Source organism: Watersipora subatra, chromosome 11 (genome assembly GCF_963576615.1).
Source record: "Watersipora subatra chromosome 11, tzWatSuba1.1, whole genome shotgun sequence".
In the NCBI taxonomy this organism is placed as follows: Eukaryota; Metazoa; Bryozoa; class Gymnolaemata; order Cheilostomatida; family Watersiporidae; genus Watersipora; species Watersipora subatra.
In genome coordinates, this window is record NC_088718.1 from 41094910 (window position 1) to 41117133 (window position 22224).

A 22224-nucleotide genomic window follows, 5' to 3' on the forward strand; every position below is an offset into this window, starting at 1 on the left:
TTTCCGTATTCTGAAAGATTTGTAAATATTAATTGCCTGCTAGCAAACTGCAAATCAACCATGGTTAATATAAGCATCTATAGTGATCATGCATCTTTCCCAACCCACTTCGGTTTATAGCCCTTGGACATTCGAACAAAAAACATTCGCAGAATTCTACACGCCAATGAAATGCCATGCACTAGTGACCACGTCTATCAAGAAATTCTTAACCATCACAGAGCGGCGAATACAAAAGCTGTAAGAGATGCTCTCAGTTAGGCAGAAAGCATTTGTACTCTATTGAGATGTTTCAACAAGTATGAACTACACATGGTTGATGATACATGTGTTCGACTAGAATAGTTTATAACATCTGTTGAGCCAATAAAAAGCAGTTACATAATATTTCTTCAAAAGAAAAAAAAAGGAGGACATTCTCTCCACACAACAGGAGTTGACCAATAAAATGCTATGATAGAATAAGGAAAATATTGGCAAGTTTGAAAGCATTTACCTGGGACTACCAATAGCGTAACTTTTAGAATAGAAAATATTCTGAAAGGTATGTCTATAGTTTTTAGAATAGAAAAAATACTAATATACCGTAAAACGGCACATGTACAAGAGTTAGACCTAAACAACTGATTACATAACATGATTACACCTTAAAAATTACAATACAGAAATATGAGTTAGTTTAATTAACAGATCAAGTGTTGGATCTTGAGTCTTAAAATAGACAAGAAATTGCCTTTTCCAATTGAGAGGACGAATCCAAACTTTGTAAATCGTATAAAGCAGCGAGAGGAGTAAGGAAGAGACATTGATGGGTTAGTTTTATGAGTTTAAATACATCAGGAAGAGCATGCCTCAAGACAGTCAATAGAATGCTAGTTTTCAATCAGATCAGGGGGTAGCACACGACTAGTTCGTCTACAAGAGAAAACAGTTTAGTAGCACTCAAACTAGCACAAGCACAACTTGAGGGCTCTATAATGAATCATGCAGCTGGCAGTTGTCGGGATGAAAAAATATGTTTGCTGACAAGTAAAAAAACATAGCCATGTAAAACTCTTGAGCAGCTTCTACCAATAACAGCTTAGACAATGACCTCATAAACAAACTGTCGAATACTTACACCCAGCGCGATTGCCAACAGATAATTGTTGAATTTTTGACTAACCTGAACAAATTCGTCGAACTATTTGTCAAAGCAGAGATGAATATATAATCCATTCTGTTCATGTGAATGTATTTGCAAAGGAAAAGAGTTGAGTCGCTAATACTAGCCCCAAGAGAAGACAACCACAAAATTATATTGATGTTCAGCTCATCCTTTAGAAGGCTTTTAATAAATTTAACATGAAACAGCTATAGTGGAGTGTAATTCATTTGATATAACATTGTATTGTACATTGCTAATCGTATTAAACTAGGTAAGAGATCGGCCACCAAGTAGTTGTGAATTAATCAATCTACAGATAGTTCAAGCTAATAACTTACCTGTTACACATCCATCCAGAGTTATGTAGAAATCTGTTTAAAAACACACCCTGTATTTTTCAGTAAAATACCAAAACAAATACGTGATTGCGAACAATAATTGTAAATTACAATATGATCGACGCTAGCTATTTCTATCACACGCAAATGTCGGAACAAGCAAAACTTGACAAAAGTTTTCAGGCGCCATTGTCCCTGTACAGAAAACAATTCACAATTCCAAACTCTGCGCCCATATTGAAAGTAATTCCGAGATGGATATGACAAAAGAAATCATCAACTGCAACAGTACAAACGAGCGTGCTAAGCCAATCACTGGTGGAAGAACTGCGAGGCTTGTTTAGGAGTTGTGTATACAATCAGATTTGGTATAATAAGATGGGGCTGTCACTAACAAAAGAAATAGACAAAATTTTCAAAAAACTCTCCGACAGGGAAAGGGAAATGAACAATATATCATCACGCATCTCCAATAAGTGCTATCTTTAACGTCATAAACCAGAACCTTACTGAATTTCAGGCTCTGGGACAGCCCAGCGTCAGCATGTGTAGAGCCTCGGTATAACACTCGCTAGCCAGCAGTACTTGTCATGCCATTCATACAGCCGAATTCTGCTGAGCGAATTGTTTTATTATTAATAACTCATTATTTTTAAATTCAAAATTGAAATTTTTAATACATGTATTTTTCTTCATTATTACAGCCAATGAGTGAGAGCCTAAATCAAATTACTTGCCAACCAATTCAACTTGAGGAAACAAGGAGTTGTTTCCTCAACGGCAAGCTACTTGTACACGTACGTATATGACCAGCCCTTCAGATCAATAAAACTCTCCGACAATGTGCATAAAAAACTATCAAGGAAAATACTTACTCCGACCGTCAGAGTAGCCTCGGAGGTCTGCGTTGCAGACGCAAGATGGAAAAAGACATCTAGATTGCTGTCTTCCAATGCCTCATAAAAAGCATCATAGTCCTACAGAAAGATCACAGGCTACAATAAGCTGTACGAGGTGGTGACTTGACCTCCAGAAACACATTACAACCTTTTCTATTTCCATATTTTCACCAATAAAAATATGGAAATACGATTGGGATGTTTTGGCTTCACAGAATCATACCTAAACCTTACAATCATAAGGCCTAAAAAGACTATCATCAATACTAAACAAAGAGTCAACTCTATTTTTAGACACAGAGACAAAAGGCTAATAATGAACTATTAGCCTTACAAAAAACAAGGATAGTTATTGATATAAACAATATAATCTCAAATTAAAACTATTAAAAAATAATCCAACAGATTTTGTTTTGCTTTCTGGTGAAGTAACACATGTTTTCACTGGTGTTGATGGCTAAAGTGCTGGAAGCTAGCATATTAGTTTATGTTATGAGTGCTTGATATTTGTGCTTATCGCTTTGTCGCAATTGGTTCACCAATTGTCAGTGAGTATGCATTAATATAAAACCTGACGCGTACCTAACGCAATAAATTTGATTTATAATAAAATAGAGCTGCACAATGATCGCGTTAATTAAACGATTAATGCGACCAATACAAATAAACGATTAACTGAGTTGAGCCAATTAATCTTCAATTAAAATGCAACCGGAGGTGATGATCTTGATGGGGTTCCTTTCCTTTGTACTGTTTAGTACCATACGTTATATTAACGTAGCAGGTTACTACCATTTAATTTACTAACAAATAAGTATTATGACAAGCAACACTTTCTAACCAATAAATTACAACCACAACTATTTTGCACTCAACTATAAAAACACAGTGAGTCGCTAACATTAAACTTGTTTATACAACGCACAAGCGCCGTGCGGATCTAGCCCTAAGCGGCCATGTTGTTAGTTGTTTGAACATGTTTCTAGGTAATAGCAACAAAAGTGATTTCAGTATTATTCAATACGTATCTTACAGTTTATTTTTGTTTATTTAAAAAAAAATTTCAAGTAAATTATACATGTATGTTCATTTTTCAAACAAGTCACAATCATATTTCAGTTTCAGAATATTAGTAATATAAGATTGACACTTTATTGGAACATGAAAGCAGAAAAATGTCTTCCACTCTAGGTAGTGCATTTCTGTAAGTTGTTGGAAACGTAAACAAGAAAGCGAAGCGCAGTATATGCCAGAAAGAACTTGCTTACTACCACAGCACATCATTATTAAGATATATTTTAACTAATTCTCATCCTACCGCGCAGAAATCATCCCCAGCTGTTGCAGACAATAACTAATACTACTGACTACCGGCACTACTGTCCCCTGTGAGTGGCTATTCTCTAAAGCTGGCAATATTGTATGTAGGAAGAGGGCATCTCTTTATTCAGATAATGTGAATAAACTGTGCTGCCTCAACTCTTGGCTGATTTAATTATAGACTTTCATAGACAGTTTTCATACTCAATAATTATTACATTGTAACTTATGTACATTGTACATAACACGTACTACTGCTAACAATTGTCTAAAATATATTTAATCTATATGTAGCTGTATTATTTGTTTTTGAATATGCAAGTTTTTGCTAGATTAATTCTAAGATTAATCGAAGATTAACTGGTTCAGACCAGTTATTAATCCCGATCATTTTTTATAATCGTTGTGCAGCTCTATAATAAAACCAAATCACCCAAAAAACATTATTACGCAGTCCAGAAAGCATCACTAAACAGTTTAAAAATATAGATTACCAGAAGCATATATACTATAACTGAATAGTCAATTTATATAAAAAGTGTAGCAATATGAATTTGCATGTATAATTGTTAAAGACAAAACATTACAGTATGCTTTGCATAGCACCATCGTAAGGCAGACACTAGTACTCTTGTTTCACAATTACTTCTATTCTGTCTCCAGCCTTAAATGTTTTAGCTGTCAAGCGCAAAAAACTGTAGTTGAATGTAGAAGAAATTATTCATTATGCCACAAAATATAACAAGTTGGCGTGAACGGAATACAACAGCATTGTAAGCACAAATAAGCATGGTCGGGATTCTATGGCATGAGAAGTGGGCGAATGGAAAGAGGAAAAAACAATGCAATGACATGAATTGATTCAGACATAATACCAACCCCGAGATAATCGGTGTCAGAAAAAATCTGTGGAGGCATAGCGTTTGCTTGGCCATCTTTAGGCTTGGCATTCTCTCTCATAAACAGCTTTTCATTCTCATCTGATGAAATATCGACAAGCTCATAAGCAATGCCCTTCGCTGTGAGCGTATCGATGATTGTTTGCTGGTTCTTCTTCAGCTAAACCAGGAAGGAAGATTGAATAACTACCTAATACTACACAGCATAGCGACTATAGAGGTGACACATAGAGGTGACACATAGAGGTGACACATAAAGGTAACACATAGAGGTGACACATAGAGGTGACACATAGAGGTGACACATAGAGGTGCTCCTAAAGAACCCAATTCATTCGTTTGAGTTTATTTATATTCTTTCAAAGACCCTCCTAAGCTGAATTTTTGTAAGACTGTCTTTGTTCAAACACTGTTGACTGTTAGATATCATCCCCGCCCTCACTCTGCTCCCGCAGCAATAGCGAAACATATAAAGGATTAATTGAACATTGATGCCGAAAAATTGTTTTAATGTGGTAATGAGTATGACATATTTTTGCAGTAACGTTATATGCTGTATGAAGGCACATATATGGAGCTAAGTAGTGGATAAAAAAATGTATGAGATTCTAGTTTTGCACGAAATCATTTTGCCTAGATTGATGGTTCAATCTTGAGATCAAAACTTGGGTCCAATCAAACCCTAGAAGTTTGGTGAGTCAGTCTTACTGGTTCAGTGTACGCCTTTCAAAGACAACTGCAGAAGTCTCACTGATTATCAAGGTCATGTCTTTATAAAAAAGACTAGGTAAATGCCCGGCTCGGGTAATAAAGAAGTCTTTGAAAAGAAAACTTATTTTGATTTAACATATAACAGTTACCATTTCAACTTTTAAGCTTCATATCGTGAGAGAAATGTTTTTTGGAGTTTGAGTAAGTTAAGAGAAAAAATGAAACAAATGCAAATGTGTTTAAATGTGAATGTGAAATAATTCGCCAGTAATGGCTAAATAAATCTGTTTCGCTAGGATTACAATGAAAAATGATTCGGTATATAACTATGATTTTAATTCGTTGCATTTTAATTTAGTTCAGTGATGGCATCATCGAAAAGCAAAAATGTCATATAAAATGGTATATATCACTATAGAAACCTATAGTGATTATCTAATACAAACACCCAAGCATCAAAATCATCAAAATGATGAAAAAATAGTCATCATTTTGATGATAAAAATCAAAATGTAAAAATCATCAAAATGTTGTATACGTACTGTACATATTAAAAATTAGTAACAAAATAATATGTTAACCTTAGTAACTATAGTTACCTAAAGTAACTTTAGTGTAATTAGTGGTTATGATTCGCAATAAAGTGTAACATTACAATGTGATATATGCAGTACGCACCGTAGGGAGCTCTTACCTTCAGGACAGACATACATGTATAACATCAACCTTAAACTTAACTTGAATTAACTGAGCTGATTAAACACAGAGTTAAAGGTTGACTTGCAACAAAATTCACATTACAGTTATTTGATATCAAAAGATTCACTATGTCTTACTCTGTTGTGTTGTAGGTACAAAATATATGGAAATGTGATTACAAGCTCTTAAAAGCTAAAAAAACGAACAGTTAATTGCAGCTACACGAGACCGCTGGAGTTTGGATTTGCTTTCCAAAACGGCTCAAATGTGACGCAGTTGTGGGAGATGGTTTTTGTTTACACTTTCATGCAACCTTATTCGTCGAAATATTTTCACAAATATACTTCACGCATTCAATAAAACCATGTCTATGGTTCTTATGCGTCTGTTTTATCGTCATTGTAATGCTGTCACTTTTAGCAGTGATATTTTATAACTTACCTTAAAAATTTGTTTAATTTTTTAACCTTACCTCGAAGGAGTACATATCATTGTCTGATAATCATGACAAGCCTGTTGGTCACCTATGATAATCAAAAATATCTGCAGAAATTATTCGCGAAGTAATGGGTCACATGATCAGATTACGACTAGACGATTAGACCAAGCAGAAACAAAACTGTAACGTAGCGAGTGTCTATATTTGATACGGGCTTTTCGGTAAAACTCGAAGTGTTTGTCATAAACTAGTGCTACGAGAAGTTTTATATTGAGCCTTTTATTGGCTTTTCAATTTACGTGAGAACATCACGTGACATACCGATAATCAAATGTAATGACTACATCAGAGAAATAAACTGATTTCAATCTATGAGGGTTTCATGATGGCTGCGATTAACTGTTCGTTTTTGAGCTTTTAAGAGCTTGCAATCACATTTCCACATATTTGGCACCTACAACTCAACAGAGTAAGACATGGTGAATCTTTTGATACCAAATAACTGTAATGTGAATTTTGTTGCAAGTCAACCTTTAAAGCTATGTCATAGTTAAAACCTCTAGTTGAACACCACCTTTATTTGTAGACCACCTCTATTTGACCGCCACTAAGGGCTAAAAAGCAGAGCGCCACCCTTTAATTGAACGCCACCTCTATTTGCCCGTCACTTTGACATTCATTGATCATTACAAACCCATAATAGCAAGTGATCAGTAAAAAAGTGTCCACAAAATCGTACAAATAATGACTCAGCTACATCAATAACAATTAGTTATTTCGTTGTTTCTGTTTGCACTAAAGTTCGTTTTCCAACTCGGAAGCTTTTCATTTTCTTAAAACTTTGAAAGAAACACCATAGAAATAATTAATAACTGAATCACACTAATAGTAGTTCCTTGTTTAACATGGACTTGATACCTCGACGTATGTGAAAAATGGGTTACATTTATGATGGTACATAAACAACTAGCTTTAGGCTACAGGTTGTGCTTAGCGGCTGAAATTTATCATTTGTGCGAGATGCAGCTCGTAAAAGTTTTGCTCTGCTGCAAAAATTGAACGCTAATATCTACTAGTTCAGCAACGCAGAAGAAAAAGTTGAGGTCAGAAGACATTGTGGCAGGTATTGGACAACCATAAGATGTTCATTCCATCGAAAGCAACAATCAGAACGCAACTGGCCGAGCAAACGATACAAATATTTTTGGTTAAAAAAAGTTAATTTTTGTTTCTGCATATACATTTATTATAAGTATGGTTTGGTTATGTCACTTGTTCATGAATACATATTTGTAGCATTTACTAGATTATTATTATATAAATTATAAATTTGCAGATTTATAGTATATTATTTGATAGCATCATTGCGGTAATCTGATCTTACAATGGATTCATAACTCTTCTTCTATTGCACATCAAAACCCAGTTTTGGCTGTAAACTGCAGCAAACATGTCAATGAGTGCAAAGAATTTTTAGGCAACATTGTTAAATATAGTTATAAAATAAAAATATGCTTTCATCTTTCAGGCATTGTGAGAGGAATATTGGCGAATAGCGTATCAGCATTTTCGTCATTTCAATGTAATCAGCAAATAATCAGTTGAAATTGTATGGAGAAAAAAGACCAACAATTTTCATCCTTGTATGGCGAGGGCGTAAAAATATCGTGTTCCATATCACAAGGCGAAAAAATTGTCTAAATCTAGATAAATATCACAACTTCTTGATATTTATTGCTATGACGTTTTTAAATGTAAACAAAACTGCATTGGTTTTTGTTTTTCAAACTTTAAAACCAGTTTTCTCAGAACTAGGTTTTTGCACTGATGGTGAACGTACATTCAGTTTATTGACCATAAAATCTGCGGTAATAATGCTAAAATCAAAAATTTTTTTGCAAAATAACAGAATTGTCTCCTTTTGCTAATGTAGATACTCCAAATCTCACACCACCGACTTAACCGTGGTTTCTGAGATCATGTCCCATACGGTAAGAGTATGAGTGTGATAAGAAAGGCTTAGCTTTGTGGTTACACGTGCTTGTTGGTAGACTTGCAATTTGAACGAAGATGATTTTTCATTGCTTTAACCGGACAAGGGAAGGACAGACAGACAAATGAAAGATGACAAACACTGAGATATATACAGTCAAACATGGATAACTCGTCCACGGATAGCTCGAAAAAATGGTTAATTCGAACATTTCCTTTGGTCCGTTCCCACGTAATGCTAAATTGCTATAGATAACTCGAATTCAACACTGTTAATTCGAACTGTTTTTTTGCCCAACAGCTACCGAAACGGTTGTTTTCGCTTTAGAAAATCACTTTATTCAAAGCCATAGAGGTAAACTTCATCTTTTCGTAATTCATAAGCGTCGTTATTACCACCATCAGCAAAATATTTTTGTCAACGACTTTTCTAAAAGTTTGGTGAAATTTGATTTATACAGCGATACGATGAATAGCACGGGCTAGCCGGGTCACGCGCAAGAATTTTCGCCACGCACATACAAAACAAAAATCGCATGTTGTTTTGTATGTGCGTGGCGAAAATCCTTGAGTGCGTGACTCGGCTAGCCCGTGATGAATAGTTTTCCGACGTTGATTCCGTGTTGAATCAACGTCGGAATGTTGAATGTTTAAAACGTCTTAAAAAATGTTGTAATTAAACGTATACGTTGTCTGAGCTACAAAAAACTATTCATCGTTTGACCTAAACACAGAATACGTGTGTACATTCAATAAGTATCTATTAAAAAAGCGTGAGTGATATAGAATGTACCGTAAAACCTCGTAAAACTTCTAATTGAACTGCCTCGGAGTGTTGCTCTTAACGAATCCCAGGTAAAGTAAAGTAATCTGCATAAACTTCAAGAAAAAACGGCAAAATTGATGGTGGGTAAAACCCCAAAAGAAAAAAATGTCTTTTCTTTTGAGCATTTCAACAACGATCAAGTTTTGCCAATGTCAATCTGAAAAACGTCCTGGCAATAACATCACCTCAAACAACAAACCAATCTCAAGTGATAGAAAAATCTCTATACTTTTTCATGAAAACGTTTTAAACTTTACATTAGAAGCATTTAATTTGAAACAAGCCATTTGTGCTTTTGATTTATATTATAGTTTGTATATGTACATGTATCTACTAATAAATAAGTAAATATATGGACTTGTGACAGTGCTCTGATAACTTGAATGCTCTGATAATTCGAACACTTTTGCTCGGTCCCTTGAAGTTCGAGTTATCCATGTTTGACTGTATATAGATATGGAATTTGTTGAGTTCAAGCATTGTATTGGTTTTGTCCTTTAAACGCAGTAATGTTAATACTGTTCATTTTGTGCACCAGTAAAATATACACCTGTCTTGAATGTGAAAAAAATCATATTTTATTTTTTCAATAAAGAAGAGTTTGGTGAAAGCGGATATGGAGCTAGTGGGTTCGGTGTGGCCAACAAGGTTAAGAATCACTGGCCTAGATAATGTAGAAGATGAGTGAAAGATTTATAAGCGATTATTTGCAAGTTTAAAAGTTTATTCGTTTATTATAATTACTTTCAGGAACGACTAAACTGAAATTTTTGTTGCGCCTCAAAGAAAGTGTAGCAAAATTTTTGGGTTAGACAAGTTGTAGAACTTGATTTGATAAATGCATGTTAATCAATATTTCTCAAGTTTTTATGTTGGTACAGAAAACCTCTAGCCAGAAAAAGGTTCAAAATGTATAATAGAATATTGTGTGTACAAGCACCATATCATGTGTACAAGTATGTTTCTCAACAACCTTTGTCATGCAGGTGCATTTTATTATAAGCACCGATATGCATCACATGTTCCCATTAGTATTGCAGACAAGTAGAAAACTGATTGAATTGTACACCTAGTCATGTGGTCATACAATTTTTTGCAATGGAACAATAAGATATCTTTAGATACAGTGATGACGGACAACTTACTAAAAAAATACAGTAGTTAGACATCAGCTAATTGATGTTTGATGGCAAATGAGCGATAGTGCTGACTACCATCTATGCGGTAAGTTAAAATAATTCATCTTTAGCTAAAAATAGCCCGTGACCTTGAATTCTGATACTGTGTTAGATAAGCATGGCCAATTTAGGATTTTGACGGGGTTTAGCCTAGCCCATAATTGATCAATAAGATCAATAAGTGTACGATGGTTCAGGTAGCTGCATGCATCTGCAAGCAACGTAGGTCACTAAGTGTCTGAGGGTTTCATATGCTTTTACATAGAAGTAAATCTACTCTCACCTAATTTGGCAAATAATCCTATTAGTGCAAAATGGAATAAAAGATTTCAAGTTCAATATTGAACGAAAACTGACATTTCAAACACTCATTTGACATGTTAATATTTGACACTGCATGTATTACTGTCGAGTAGTACTCGATAGTACACTTGTAATTAGCCCCAGGGGCCTTGAGAAAGTACCTCAGAAGTAAAACTTTGGTTAAGCTTTCAGTTCACCTAGATTTCAGCATCAAGCTGACTTACGTTTCAGTCTGAGATTTAAGTCTTAAGTCTCTAATGGTTTTGGGCAAGAAACTGTTATGAATGAGGCGAGTCATGGCATATATTGATGTTGGTTCACCACGGGCAGCAGCACATGTGATTATGACAGTATCCTTTCTGTCAGTAGTAAGCTCATCATAAGCAGAAGCTAGAACATTATGCTTACTTTCATGTGATAGGATCTTCATCAGTAAAGCTACTCTTTGATTTCCTCTTCTGGATTCAAGCTACTGTAAACCTAGCTTTTCACGGGTGTAGCTGACACTATCTCTACCTTCAAGATTGGCTATGAATCGTGTTGCTCGGTTTTGAAACATTTCCAAGTTATGTACTGTCTGTCTGTCACTTAGATTCCATAATGTACAAGCATATTCTAGCACAGGACGATACAAAGTTGTATAAGCAAGTTGTTTAAACTGTGATGGTGCATCATATATAGTGTGTTTGATGCATCCAAGAACCTTGGAAGCTTTGTTGGTTTTTTCAGTAATGTGTGTATCAAAGCGTATGTTAGACCGTAAGGTCACACCAATATATTTTACGGTATCAACACATGTAAGAGTCCTATCACCCAGTAAATATTGTGGCTATTGTTGCTCCAAGTTTCCAAATAGATATACATGATATACATTTTCCGTGAAAGACATACTTCTATCATGGAAGCCAGAATGAACAACATGCAGAGCTTTGTGTAAATAATCCTGCATCGTTCGTACTGTTTATCTCCCATGACAAGAGTAGTGTTGCATCAAATGTTAAAACAATCAATTTGACCCAACTAGTAACTATTAAAAAAACAATATAAATACAACCTAAACATAATCTGAATCTAGGAGAACGGCACTACATAATCATGCAATGTACCTGTACTGGAATCTTTACTGTAGCTTAATAAAGCAGAGTAGATGCAACTTCAGCAAAACTTATCAGATAGACATTTTTTGAAAAATGATATAAAGGTTGACGCAATAACTGTGTTTTTGTGGCTACGAACCTACCATCGTGTTCGCTGACACAGACGTAATGAAAACTCTTATCACCATAATTGCGGGCCGTAAAAACAAACAAATAGTTAAATCAGCGCGAGATAGATACTCTACTAGTTTGGAAAACGCGGAATAGTGTTCACCGCTCGAAGCCAAAGCAGGAAGTCAAAGGTTGAGGTCAGTGGGTCATTTCCGTCTGTGTATACGTCATCAGTTTGCATTTGCGTGTAATACGTAATCACACTGGTGGTATTTGTAAATGGCGCGTTGCTAAGAGAACTGCACATTCCTATCCGCATGTATTTAATTCAAAATACAATTTAGCGTTTGTTATCGAAACTATGATTTCATATTAACACAGTAAATACTTCAAAAAAGTGTCAATTTTTCTATTAGTTTTGTTTCAGCAACTAATTCATAATACTTATTGCTATTATTGTTCCGTTATTTCCTAACTCCTTTCTGGTGAGTAGGCCTACTGTATTTTTATTTAGCATTTCTGGCATAAAGCCGCTGTTCACCAAAGGCTTCGTTGTCAATACGTTTTGTATATGTGGTACGCTGTTAGTTATCGTGGTTGTTAACTTCATTTATTAAAAAGGTCAGGCTATTCAATATAACAGTGACTCTGCATGATTTGTGTTACCTTTGGGAATCTAGTAGTAAGTTCAAATAAAAAAACAATAGGTTTGCTGTAAGCTCATCACACATTTGTTTTATTTTTTACTGAGGCAATTTTACATCTCTTAGTTGGTAATATTTTTGCATACCTCATGATACTTCGAAGGTGTAGGAACAGGAACATTGCTTACAACGTCTCTATGTTTATTCATTTGCAATGGTGAAGTTCGAAGTCGCTAGTTATAAGTAAATCTTAAAACAATAATACATGTCTCAATTTTGTTTGGTTTCATTACTTGTTTTGCAGTATAATTTGGTTTTAGGCATAACACTAGAGTATCATATGATGATATCATAAGACTAGTATCATATTACTAATATCAAGAATGCTACAAAGGTTATAAGAATAGAAAGCTGAAAAAAGACCATATAAAACAATAATTGTCTACACAGTCTACAAGTGTTTGTATGATTTTGTTGACCTAGTTACACACTAGTCATGAGCACACCTAGTCAGTCGGAAGTAGATGATGATGTCATAGAGCTGGATCGACCAGATATGGAATCCAATGGAATTCATTCATATCACATCAGCTGGCAGTCTATGGAAGCTGCCCTTGCTAGCATGATTTCTATGGGCATTGTACCAGACTTTGCTATACCCGAGCTTATTGTGGAAGCACCTCCATTTTTCTCTCAACCAATGCATCGTACGCGCTTTGTAACTGCTGATTCATCTCTTTTATTGTCTGTTACTTTGTTGGCTGTTCATCTCTGCTTACACGATTTGATGGAATATCCAACTTCGAAGTTTTGTTTATGTTCCTGAGAGTATTTAGTCCTATAACATGTACTAATAGCAGGTTAATGCGCGGGCCTATAGCTAATATTTCTTTCACTTTATATGATGGGTGTCAAACTAAGGCTGCTTTGCTCTTAACATACGTTTGTTAAACCAAAACTAGTATTGTTATTTATATAACCGTAGTTACTTCAGTTTAAAGCACAGTATATATTGTTTGACGCATCAAGGAAAGGTAGAAACATACAATCTGCAAAACTGTGGGAGAGCTGGGTAACATGTGGCAAAGATCACTTAATTTTGTTATTCATTGTTAGCTTCTTGTTTACCCCAAAAAAATTGTAATGGTAAAAAATCTTTTTTGTTACCCGCTAGTGCGGTCATTCCAGTAATATTGAATATCTACTCAACCCTCTTAGTTTCACAAAGAATTTTTCCTAGAATCTGTAGGAGCTGGTAATGTTTGTATAAGTAGTAAACTGGTCAGTAATGCCCGCTGCATTTTTCGCAGCGATTTGCTGAATTGTCAAATCGCAAGTTTAGATTTTCATAGTATATGATTTTCATAGGCATCTATTTTCTGAAAATACATGAGCAGAGACAAGTTGCTTATCTTTATAATTTTGCTGAAACAACATACTTTAAGTTGACATACTGTGAGCACTGCTCAGGTCTGGTAAGTTTTTACCACCTTTATCATATACTTTTACTATTGTAATTATAATTTACAAGCTTTCTTTATTAAAACTTATTATACATGTACTTGTACAATCATCTATTTTCAAACACTGTCGGAAGCAACTGAGGTTTGGAAGAATACGTTTGGAAGATCAAGTTAAATTTCAGCTAGTTTAACAACAGTTGTTTGTAAATGTAAAGGAAAGCAGAAATCTCAACTTGTCTGTAAAAACCTATGAGGAGAACTCTACCTTACATCTTAGCAGAGGTCTGGTAGTACTTGTCTTTAGAAAAGTTGTTTGAATGTCGGATGGGAAGCCTTTAATTTGAGTAGCTAACTAACGAGGATGCTCAAGAACTAGAGATTTCTCCACTGACATAATCATTATGTAGTGGCAAGTTATTTTTGTTCGGTCTGTTCGATCTTTATAATTTGATAATTAATAATTATCGAAAGGAGCTAGGTACAAACTTCATTTAAAAAGTTTTTACTATCTAGAGCTCTTCAAGACTTCGGCTAACACATTTTAACCCTGTAAAGCGCTATCTTTGATTACACTCCCTTTAAACCTCGCAAAGGCAGTTACGATAATAGTGACAAAGGGCGCACAACTTCTGTCTTCTTTCTAACTTACCCTCATGTCAACGGCCTAGCAGCTCTGCTCGCTAAAAATATATATTGATTAAGCCAGTTGACAGGGTGGCAGAGGAGTTTATGATGCAAGTTGTGTACAGAGTAGCTCTAATATTGACTTGTTTGTAATTGCTCTCGGTATCACTGTTCTTACAAGTATCTCATAAAGTCTATCAGATTACCTCTCACTTGTAAATCGTTTTAGTTGACGCAGAGGTCACAGAGGAAATGCCTACTAGAAGCCCCTCGTACTATGATTCTAGATCACGATCGCGAGGGCGATCACCCTATACTCCGTATTCAAGGTCGAGAGGTGAGTGGCTTATCGCTATTGACATATCGCCAATTCTAATGTAGTATAGATAATATTATACAGATGTAGTATATAAAAATATTTTCATTTAGGCGAAAAAAATTCAGATGAAAGCAAGAAATCATTAGGCATATTTTAACTGGTGCGATTTTATTTGCGTTCATATGTAGCATAGCTATTTTGCGTTCTCTTGCAGTCAGTTGTCTCGAAAATGACTGTCTTATAGTTTTGGCTTTATCGCCGACTTCCATGTAGTTCTGTTTTTTACCTTCTTTTTCCATATTTTTGGGTCTAACTCTCTCAACTTTATGTTACACTTAGCTACATCTTTGTATTTATGATTTCTCTTTCTTTCATAGAGCCGTGAATATAATGGTTGTCTCGGTAATTACTCATAACTCATCCGGTGCCCTATAGCGCGATTATATATTTGATTTTAGTGTATTTTACGCCATACATCGTGTTTAATACCTGTGTTCTAGTCTGGCTCTTACGTGGTGCTAAAAACTGCAAATGTGCAAACTATGGCTCATACAAGGCCATTACCTACAGAATAATGTAGAAGTTGAGAAGATAGATTTAGCTATGACATCACCGGAAACTTATTTTAGCATTTCCATGAATTATATGTACTCTATTTACGGTACAATGGATAAGCTTGCAGTAGTTTTGTAGCATGTAAATATTGTTTCCTTTGTAATAAGTATAGAATTTATGCGCCAGAAATAGTTGGTAAGAATTGACAAATGAGATTACAATCTGTTTGATGATGAAATATAGTGAAAGGGGCTGACAACTTCATAACATTTTATAGATTATTAGATTTGATGTAAAACTTATAACTTCCCTCATGTAGTCAGTCACCTCGAGTGTGATATGGTTATTGACAGCAAGACTCCCTAGGCTCAATTAATATAGGCCCTAGTACTCTGGCAGTCTAGCGAACCATGAGAGGTAGTCAGGTCTGCCCATAAATCACAGAGAATAAGTATGTGCACAGTTATTCTAAAGTTATGGAAGTAAGTTTGATTGGTGCAGATGTTAGTGTATCGGTCTACTAAGCTGCGAGTCCTGAGCTGAAGGTAATCTTTTATCCCAATCTCTAACCATCAATTCAGACAGAGGCAGCTCTTTATTTTAGTAAAAAAATTGAAAACTTTGTCTTGAGTGGTGATGCCTTCTACGGATAATTATAACCAATGATTGGAAGTTCTTGGGCTCAAGGAAGTTTTGGTATTTCTAAATCTCTGCTGTCTAAAGTACTATAACAGGCTATCGTGTACACCCAACCAGCCACTTCTTAGCACACCTCACTTACAGAAACCGCGGAGAACACAAGACATAAACAAATTGCCCCTCTGATATCTAGAACACCTTATGTCACAAGAATTTCTTTAACAAATATAATTGAGTTCTTGTGTTGATGAGTTCCTGATTTGCTTTAATCGGTGTTGGCTGGTGACATAAAATTCAGGTCGAATCAAAATCAAATCAGTACATGTAGACATGTAGGATTCCAGACAGCAAAATTACAAACAATCGCTGCTCTTCGTGCTGCCTTACAAAGATAGCCTACAGCTTACTTCTTTTCCATGTGGCCTGATTTGCTTTTATCGGCAGTTGCAAGTAAAATAAAACTGAGATCAGATATGAAAATAAGACATAGATATTAAAATCTATAAATGGTATGATTCAGACATTGTAACACAGTTTGGCAGTTTTTGATTGACTAATTATTCTTCCTGATGATTTCAATTTTACTGTACTGTTTACATTTTAACGCGTGTCTGCTGAGTATGAAAATAGTTTTTTGTCGCTAAGTACGATGCAAGCAGAATTTGCTGTCGTCAACATAAAATATAACAGAATCGTTAGTGGTTTATCCCCAACGTTGCTCATTTGAATGCATAGAATTTCTCAGGTCGATTGCATTGAAGAGCCTTCGTCTTAGACATCGATACCACCCAGGTCTCAGCTAAAATCCTAATTGCACGATCTATAGGCGTTCATATTGGCTCTCGAAATAGTACTCCTGTTGAGAGGTTAAAATTGGTTTTGCCATTTTTCTTTTAGGCAGATCAAGGTCAGCCGACTCCCGCTACTCTGATCGCTCATACTACAGCGATGCATTTCATAGTGATGACAGTAGAGGCCGGAGACGGCGGAGCCGCTCCAGAACACCACCTTCTTATAAGACTTACAGCAAACCTGGTGGTGAGTTTCATAGCACGAGTTCTACTGTATGTACTATAATTTCTATTAGATGTACTTTGTTTTTGCTAATAGTACTTGAATGCAATATTTCTACATAAAGGTCAGCTTGAAGTGGATTTTCTATGATTTTTTGACGTTTATGTCAAAAGTGATTTTTCTTAATTTTAGCTAACAAATCAAGACCTGTCAAAATTAAATGTGAGTGAAGCTTAGTTGTGGGCTATGAGTGATAACAGCTTGACCTTTCTCGCATTGGTGTTGTCTGCTTTTGCCTCTATCCGATTAGCCTCTTTATGAGAGTTCTTCAAAATGTTGCCTTAGCGTGTAAGCATCAGATTTTGGCTTTTACAACTCTTCCATCATGAATGATTTTTTTTTGAGTATCTATTTTTGTACTGTGGCAGTCAAGTGTGTTGTGAGAGATTGTCAGGGGTGTCAATAAAGCACAGAGAATCAGTATAATCATAATATTCCTTGCATGTGGTGGGTGAATGATTGTTGCATTGGTTAGTGCATTGGTGCACAATCTGAAGGTTTGGAGTTCAAATCATATATTGTGCAATCTTTTTCTCAACATCCAAGCAACAGACTAAGCTCTCATTAGATTGAAGATTATTAATAGCACTTAAAATAATCTACAGGCTCCGCCCATGCTAACTGATAATTGTTTGTCATCATAGATTTATGGTTGAGTAATGGCAGTGTTTTTGTAATGATAATGTTTGTTCTTATCCGCATCCCATACCTACGCTTGTCTGTGTGGGTAAAACGCATAGTAACCAGTTCTCTTGCCTAAGCTAATCTCTTGCACACACAAATGTAGCAAAACTCAATGTAAATAGCACTCTCTCTATCTCCGTTAAATGCTTATCTATGTCTCTTGAACCCGAGTTGTGTTCTCATTTTGGCTGGGTGCTATGAAAACATGGTTTTTGGATGATGGCAATAAATTTATGCGCATGGTTTTATCACAAAGTTATTAAGTATTTGTTTAAATGAAGTTAGCAGTTTTCAACATGAAATATTTAGTAACCTTTGTCAACGTGCGCTCACTATCTCTCGATTTTGTATTCATTTATAATATGATGACAACTCCTAGCATGTCACTGTTTTTTCAGTTAAAGCTGCTTCAAAAAAGTTTAATACTAAAAAACCAATTAGGAAAAGTGGAGCCGCAACAAGCACCCCCCGGCCAGGATTCCAGGATGTGGTGACTAAAAGGATGTTGTCCGCTCGACGTCTAAAAATAAATGAATTGCGGGTAAGCTTTGATCTTGGAGTTGTTCTTCTAATGATCCTACAACTTCTCATTTTGCTATTTTATTTGCCATAATTTTAACTAACAGTCAAGATATTTTTTGAAACTTGCTACAACTTCATGATGCATGTTTAGAGAGTCATATCACTTCTGGTGATTATTTCAACACATCAAATCATACAATATCGAATCTATGTACTTTCCATTAAAATAATTATTTCACAAAATTGTATATTTATCTTTTGATCTGTGTACCTTTAACTGCCCTGCAGTTCTTCTAATCCAAGCCTTGAAGTTACTTGATGTTTTAACTATTCGATAGGAGTGTATATCTATGAATGACTTATTATTTGCAACAGTAATCGTCAACAAAATTATGTTTTTCGTTATATGCCAAAAAAAATAAGGCAATAATTAGGAATTACTGAGTGAGTTGAACAAACGTACTTTAATAGTTGATAATCTAATAGTATTGCCAAGAAGTTAGAATAGTGATTTGCAAACTGTAGTAACAGAAAGTTTATAAATTGAAACATACGATGATGGATGTAATATGTTGATGTCATGGAATAGAAAGCGATATTTGCCATATGTGTGGAAGGATAAATATGAATTAATAAATTTAAAATGCAGGGTTTTAAAACTTGTAACAGAAATGAGCACGTTTAGGACAAGACAAAATGATCAAATATGTTGTAATGTGATTGGTAGAAGTGTGGTAAGCTGTGATGTGATTGGTAGAAGTGTGGTAAGCTGTGATGTGATTGGTAGAAGTGTGGTAAGCTGTGATGTGATTGGTAGAAGTGTGGTGAGCTGTGATGTGATTCGTAGAAGTGTGGTAAGCTTGAAAACATGATCAGTAGTACACAAGTCTTAATATAGATTTCTGTAAGAGGAATATTCTTTTCCGCTGTTGGTACGGCGAGACGGGAATATACACTTGCATTGCGCTGGTATTCTCAACTTTTATAGCATCGTATCCACCTTTGCCTTGCATGTTTGAGTGGGTTACTTTATATCGGAAACCAGTGTCTATAAACAGTCACTCACTCAGGGATCGCTTTCATTATTTCTTTCCTAGATATATCATTATATCTAGATTATATTATATATATAATTATATTGTATATATAATTATATTATATATAATATTATATATTATTATATATCTATTTGCTAGATATTGACATTATGGAAATACAGTAAATCTTACAATGTAAATAATCTGTTTTGAGTACGTTTCCGTTATAGCGTTTTACATTATTCGTACAGTACACATAAATTGCCTTACCCGTTCAAAAATATTTTTAAACTCACCCCTTTAGCCCTTCAAGTAGTAAACAAATTAAACTCAAATTTCAAGTTTAATGACTAGTTTAATGACAGTAGCTGTAGTATTATTGGTTGATATCGTCAACTTTTCTCATTTTTTTATCAATTTCATTTGGTTTAGGGCTCACGATCGCAGTAATTTTACGTTAAGTTAAGGGGAGCGCACACCTTCAATGTCAATTTAAATCACTTTTTATTTTTTTCAGACAGGAAAGTTTACGCCGCACAAAAAATGTTGTATATGTTTAAAATACAGTGAAACAAAAATATGTTCTTACTATAATAATAATAATTTGTGTTATAACTGTTATTTTAGCATAAAGAGTTGTTAGGAGCATGCTATGCCGTTTTTTTCATGGTCGTTGAGACAGATGCTTTGGTCAAAAGCAACAGTATTGTATTTTGGTGCGTAACTCTGGGCTGTTAATAATGAACAAAGTCGACTGAAATGTTTTCAGTAATTGGGGCATATCTAGTATTTCACTCCCTGGTAACTCTATCAGCTCATCTCTTTTGTTTCGATAGAATGAGATAGACACTTTGATGAAATCCCTGAATGAAATTAGAAGTGAGAACAAGGCCCTGAAGAGGGACAATGTGCTACAAAACAAGCAGCTGGACAGACTGCAGGATCAGGAAGGTGAACTGCCCCAGATGATAGACTCGCATAACCGAGAAGTTCGGTCTCTAAAAGAGCAAATCAGGTAAAGCTTTTTGTGATCGAGTTTAGCTTTTGCCTGCTCGATGTCATTTCATCACAGCAATTTTTCAGTCTGCAACTGGATGAGAATCAGTTAAAACCAGTTACAACTAGTCCAATCTTGATTTTAGAATGTTTATGATCTTAAACTAATCGGTGATCGAATGAAAAGTTTTAGACGTTTTTGAATGCCGAATAAAAATTCATAGTTTTGGCGTTCCTAGATAGGCAGACGAAATCCGATGACGTGGTTTCACTGCCAGCAATTGCTCATTTTTATTATCTTTGGTGTTTAACCATTTTTGGCAGACGCAGTCGTTTTAGTTTACAAAACTCAAACTGTATTTTGTGTTTTCTGTAATGTATTAGCGTATGATTTTGTTTCTATCTGTTATTTAAATAAAAAAACACAAGCTATTTCTACACTTTTTGTGATACACAAAAATCTGAGGAACTGAGCCTGGGGTAGGGGTAGCTACAGTTGTGGCAAAATATTCCTTTCATAGCCTAACCTATTAATATTATTAGAGTATTTGTAAGAAATTTAGTGAGTGGCCTTCAAATATTACCTACTCACTTAATGTACAGTTTATGGTGTAAAATAGTGTAAGAATGCTTTGAAATACCATTTTTATTATTGGATTAATTTTATCAACACTAGTACACTTGCCAGTTCCGTGCACTATGAGAGATCGTTGCGAGTATTAAGTACATGCAATATTATCTTGCAGAGCAAGGTGACTGAGTGGTGTAGTGGTAATGTGCTTGCTTTTGAAAGTAAAGCTTCGGGTTGATCTCTTTGCAGGGAAATCTTTTTCTTAATGCGCTTAGCATGGTATCAACAGAGGGACGGACACTGCTCTTATTATAGTAAAGATTACTATAATTGTTGTTGTTGTTTTTAACCTTCCTGATTTATTGCACAGAAACACACTGCCAGAGAGTTCCAAGATAAGACACATGCATATTCAACATCACTAAAGAGCTTGTGTAAAGCACAGAATACATTGTTAATAACAAAATAGCACATTTATCCTGAAGCTGTAAGTTTTGTTTGAAAGCTATCGAAACAATTATTGATAAAAAAACTCAATTTGTAATTTGAGCAATTTACCATTTGATCAATAACTGAGGTTAGGCTGTAGTCTATGTCAAAGTAAGCAAATGTTTTCCTTTGTCAGCCGACTGTTTTGTTACAGCTATAGCCTAATTTCTGTCTGAGCTGCAGTGTCAGCCTGAGCTCTATTTCAACCACATATAGCTTTAGGTCTGTGCGAGACTAAAATTCAAGTTCTAGTCTAAGTCCTATTTTAACTGTCGCATGGTATCACTCTTAGCCATAATTTATAATAGTCTATGCAAGTGACAGCATCAGGTCCTTATCATCTACAGCGTAAAGGTTGACTTGCAATAAAATACACATTACAGTTATTTGATATCAAAAGATTCACCATGTTTTACTTTGATGTGCAGTAGGTGCAAAATGTGTGGAAATGTGATTACAAACTCTTAAAAGCTCAAAAACGAACAGTTAATCGCCGCCATCTCGAAACTGCTGTAGATTAGAATCTCTTTCCAAAACGATTCAAATGGGACGTAGTTGTACAATATGGCTTCTGTTTACACTTTCACGCAACCTCATTCGTCGAAATGTTTTCACAAATATACTTCACACATTCAATAAAACCATGTC

General features: G+C 35.1%; 2 protein-coding genes across 2 annotated transcripts in view; one reads left to right on the plus strand and one right to left on the minus strand.

Annotated features, from left to right (window-relative positions):
- Nucleotides 1-257: 257 nt before the first annotated feature.
- On the minus strand, nucleotides 258-12152 carry LOC137408467 (adapter SH3BGRL-like). The gene is made up of 4 exons (XM_068095006.1): nucleotides 11992-12152; nucleotides 4584-4763; nucleotides 2361-2462; nucleotides 258-915 (listed from the first exon to the last, which is right to left on the minus strand). Exons 1-4 carry the CDS (start codon nucleotides 12034-12036, stop codon nucleotides 907-909), a joined length of 336 nt encoding a protein of 111 aa, XP_067951107.1. The 5' UTR covers nucleotides 12037-12152; the 3' UTR covers nucleotides 258-906.
- Nucleotides 12153-14942: 2790 nt separating this feature from the next.
- LOC137408447 (lebercilin-like) overlaps nucleotides 14943-22224 on the plus strand; it is a 31489-nt gene continuing 24207 nt past the window's right edge. Inside the window, exons 1-4 of the mRNA XM_068094979.1 lie at nucleotides 14943-15027; nucleotides 17101-17238; nucleotides 18360-18502; nucleotides 20357-20535. Of these exons, the coding sequence (XP_067951080.1) occupies nucleotides 14943-15027; nucleotides 17101-17238; nucleotides 18360-18502; nucleotides 20357-20535 (545 nt within the window). The remainder of the gene's footprint in view (nucleotides 15028-17100; nucleotides 17239-18359; nucleotides 18503-20356; nucleotides 20536-22224) is intronic.

What these genes read in the sequence shown, in the direction of transcription:
- LOC137408467 (XM_068095006.1), bottom strand. Translation starts at nt 12,036, where the DNA reads ATGGTGATAAGAGTTTTCATTACGTCTGTGTCAGCGAACACGATG. An exon ending in CTGTGTCAGCGAACACGATG is followed by an intron (nt 4,764 to 11,991) that starts GTAGGTTCGTAG and finishes TTCCTGGTTTAG; the next exon opens with CTGAAGAAGAACCAGCAAAC. An exon ending in CTGACACCGATTATCTCGGG is followed by an intron (nt 2,463 to 4,583) that starts GTTGGTATTATG and finishes ATCTTTCTGTAG; the next exon opens with GACTATGATGCTTTTTATGA.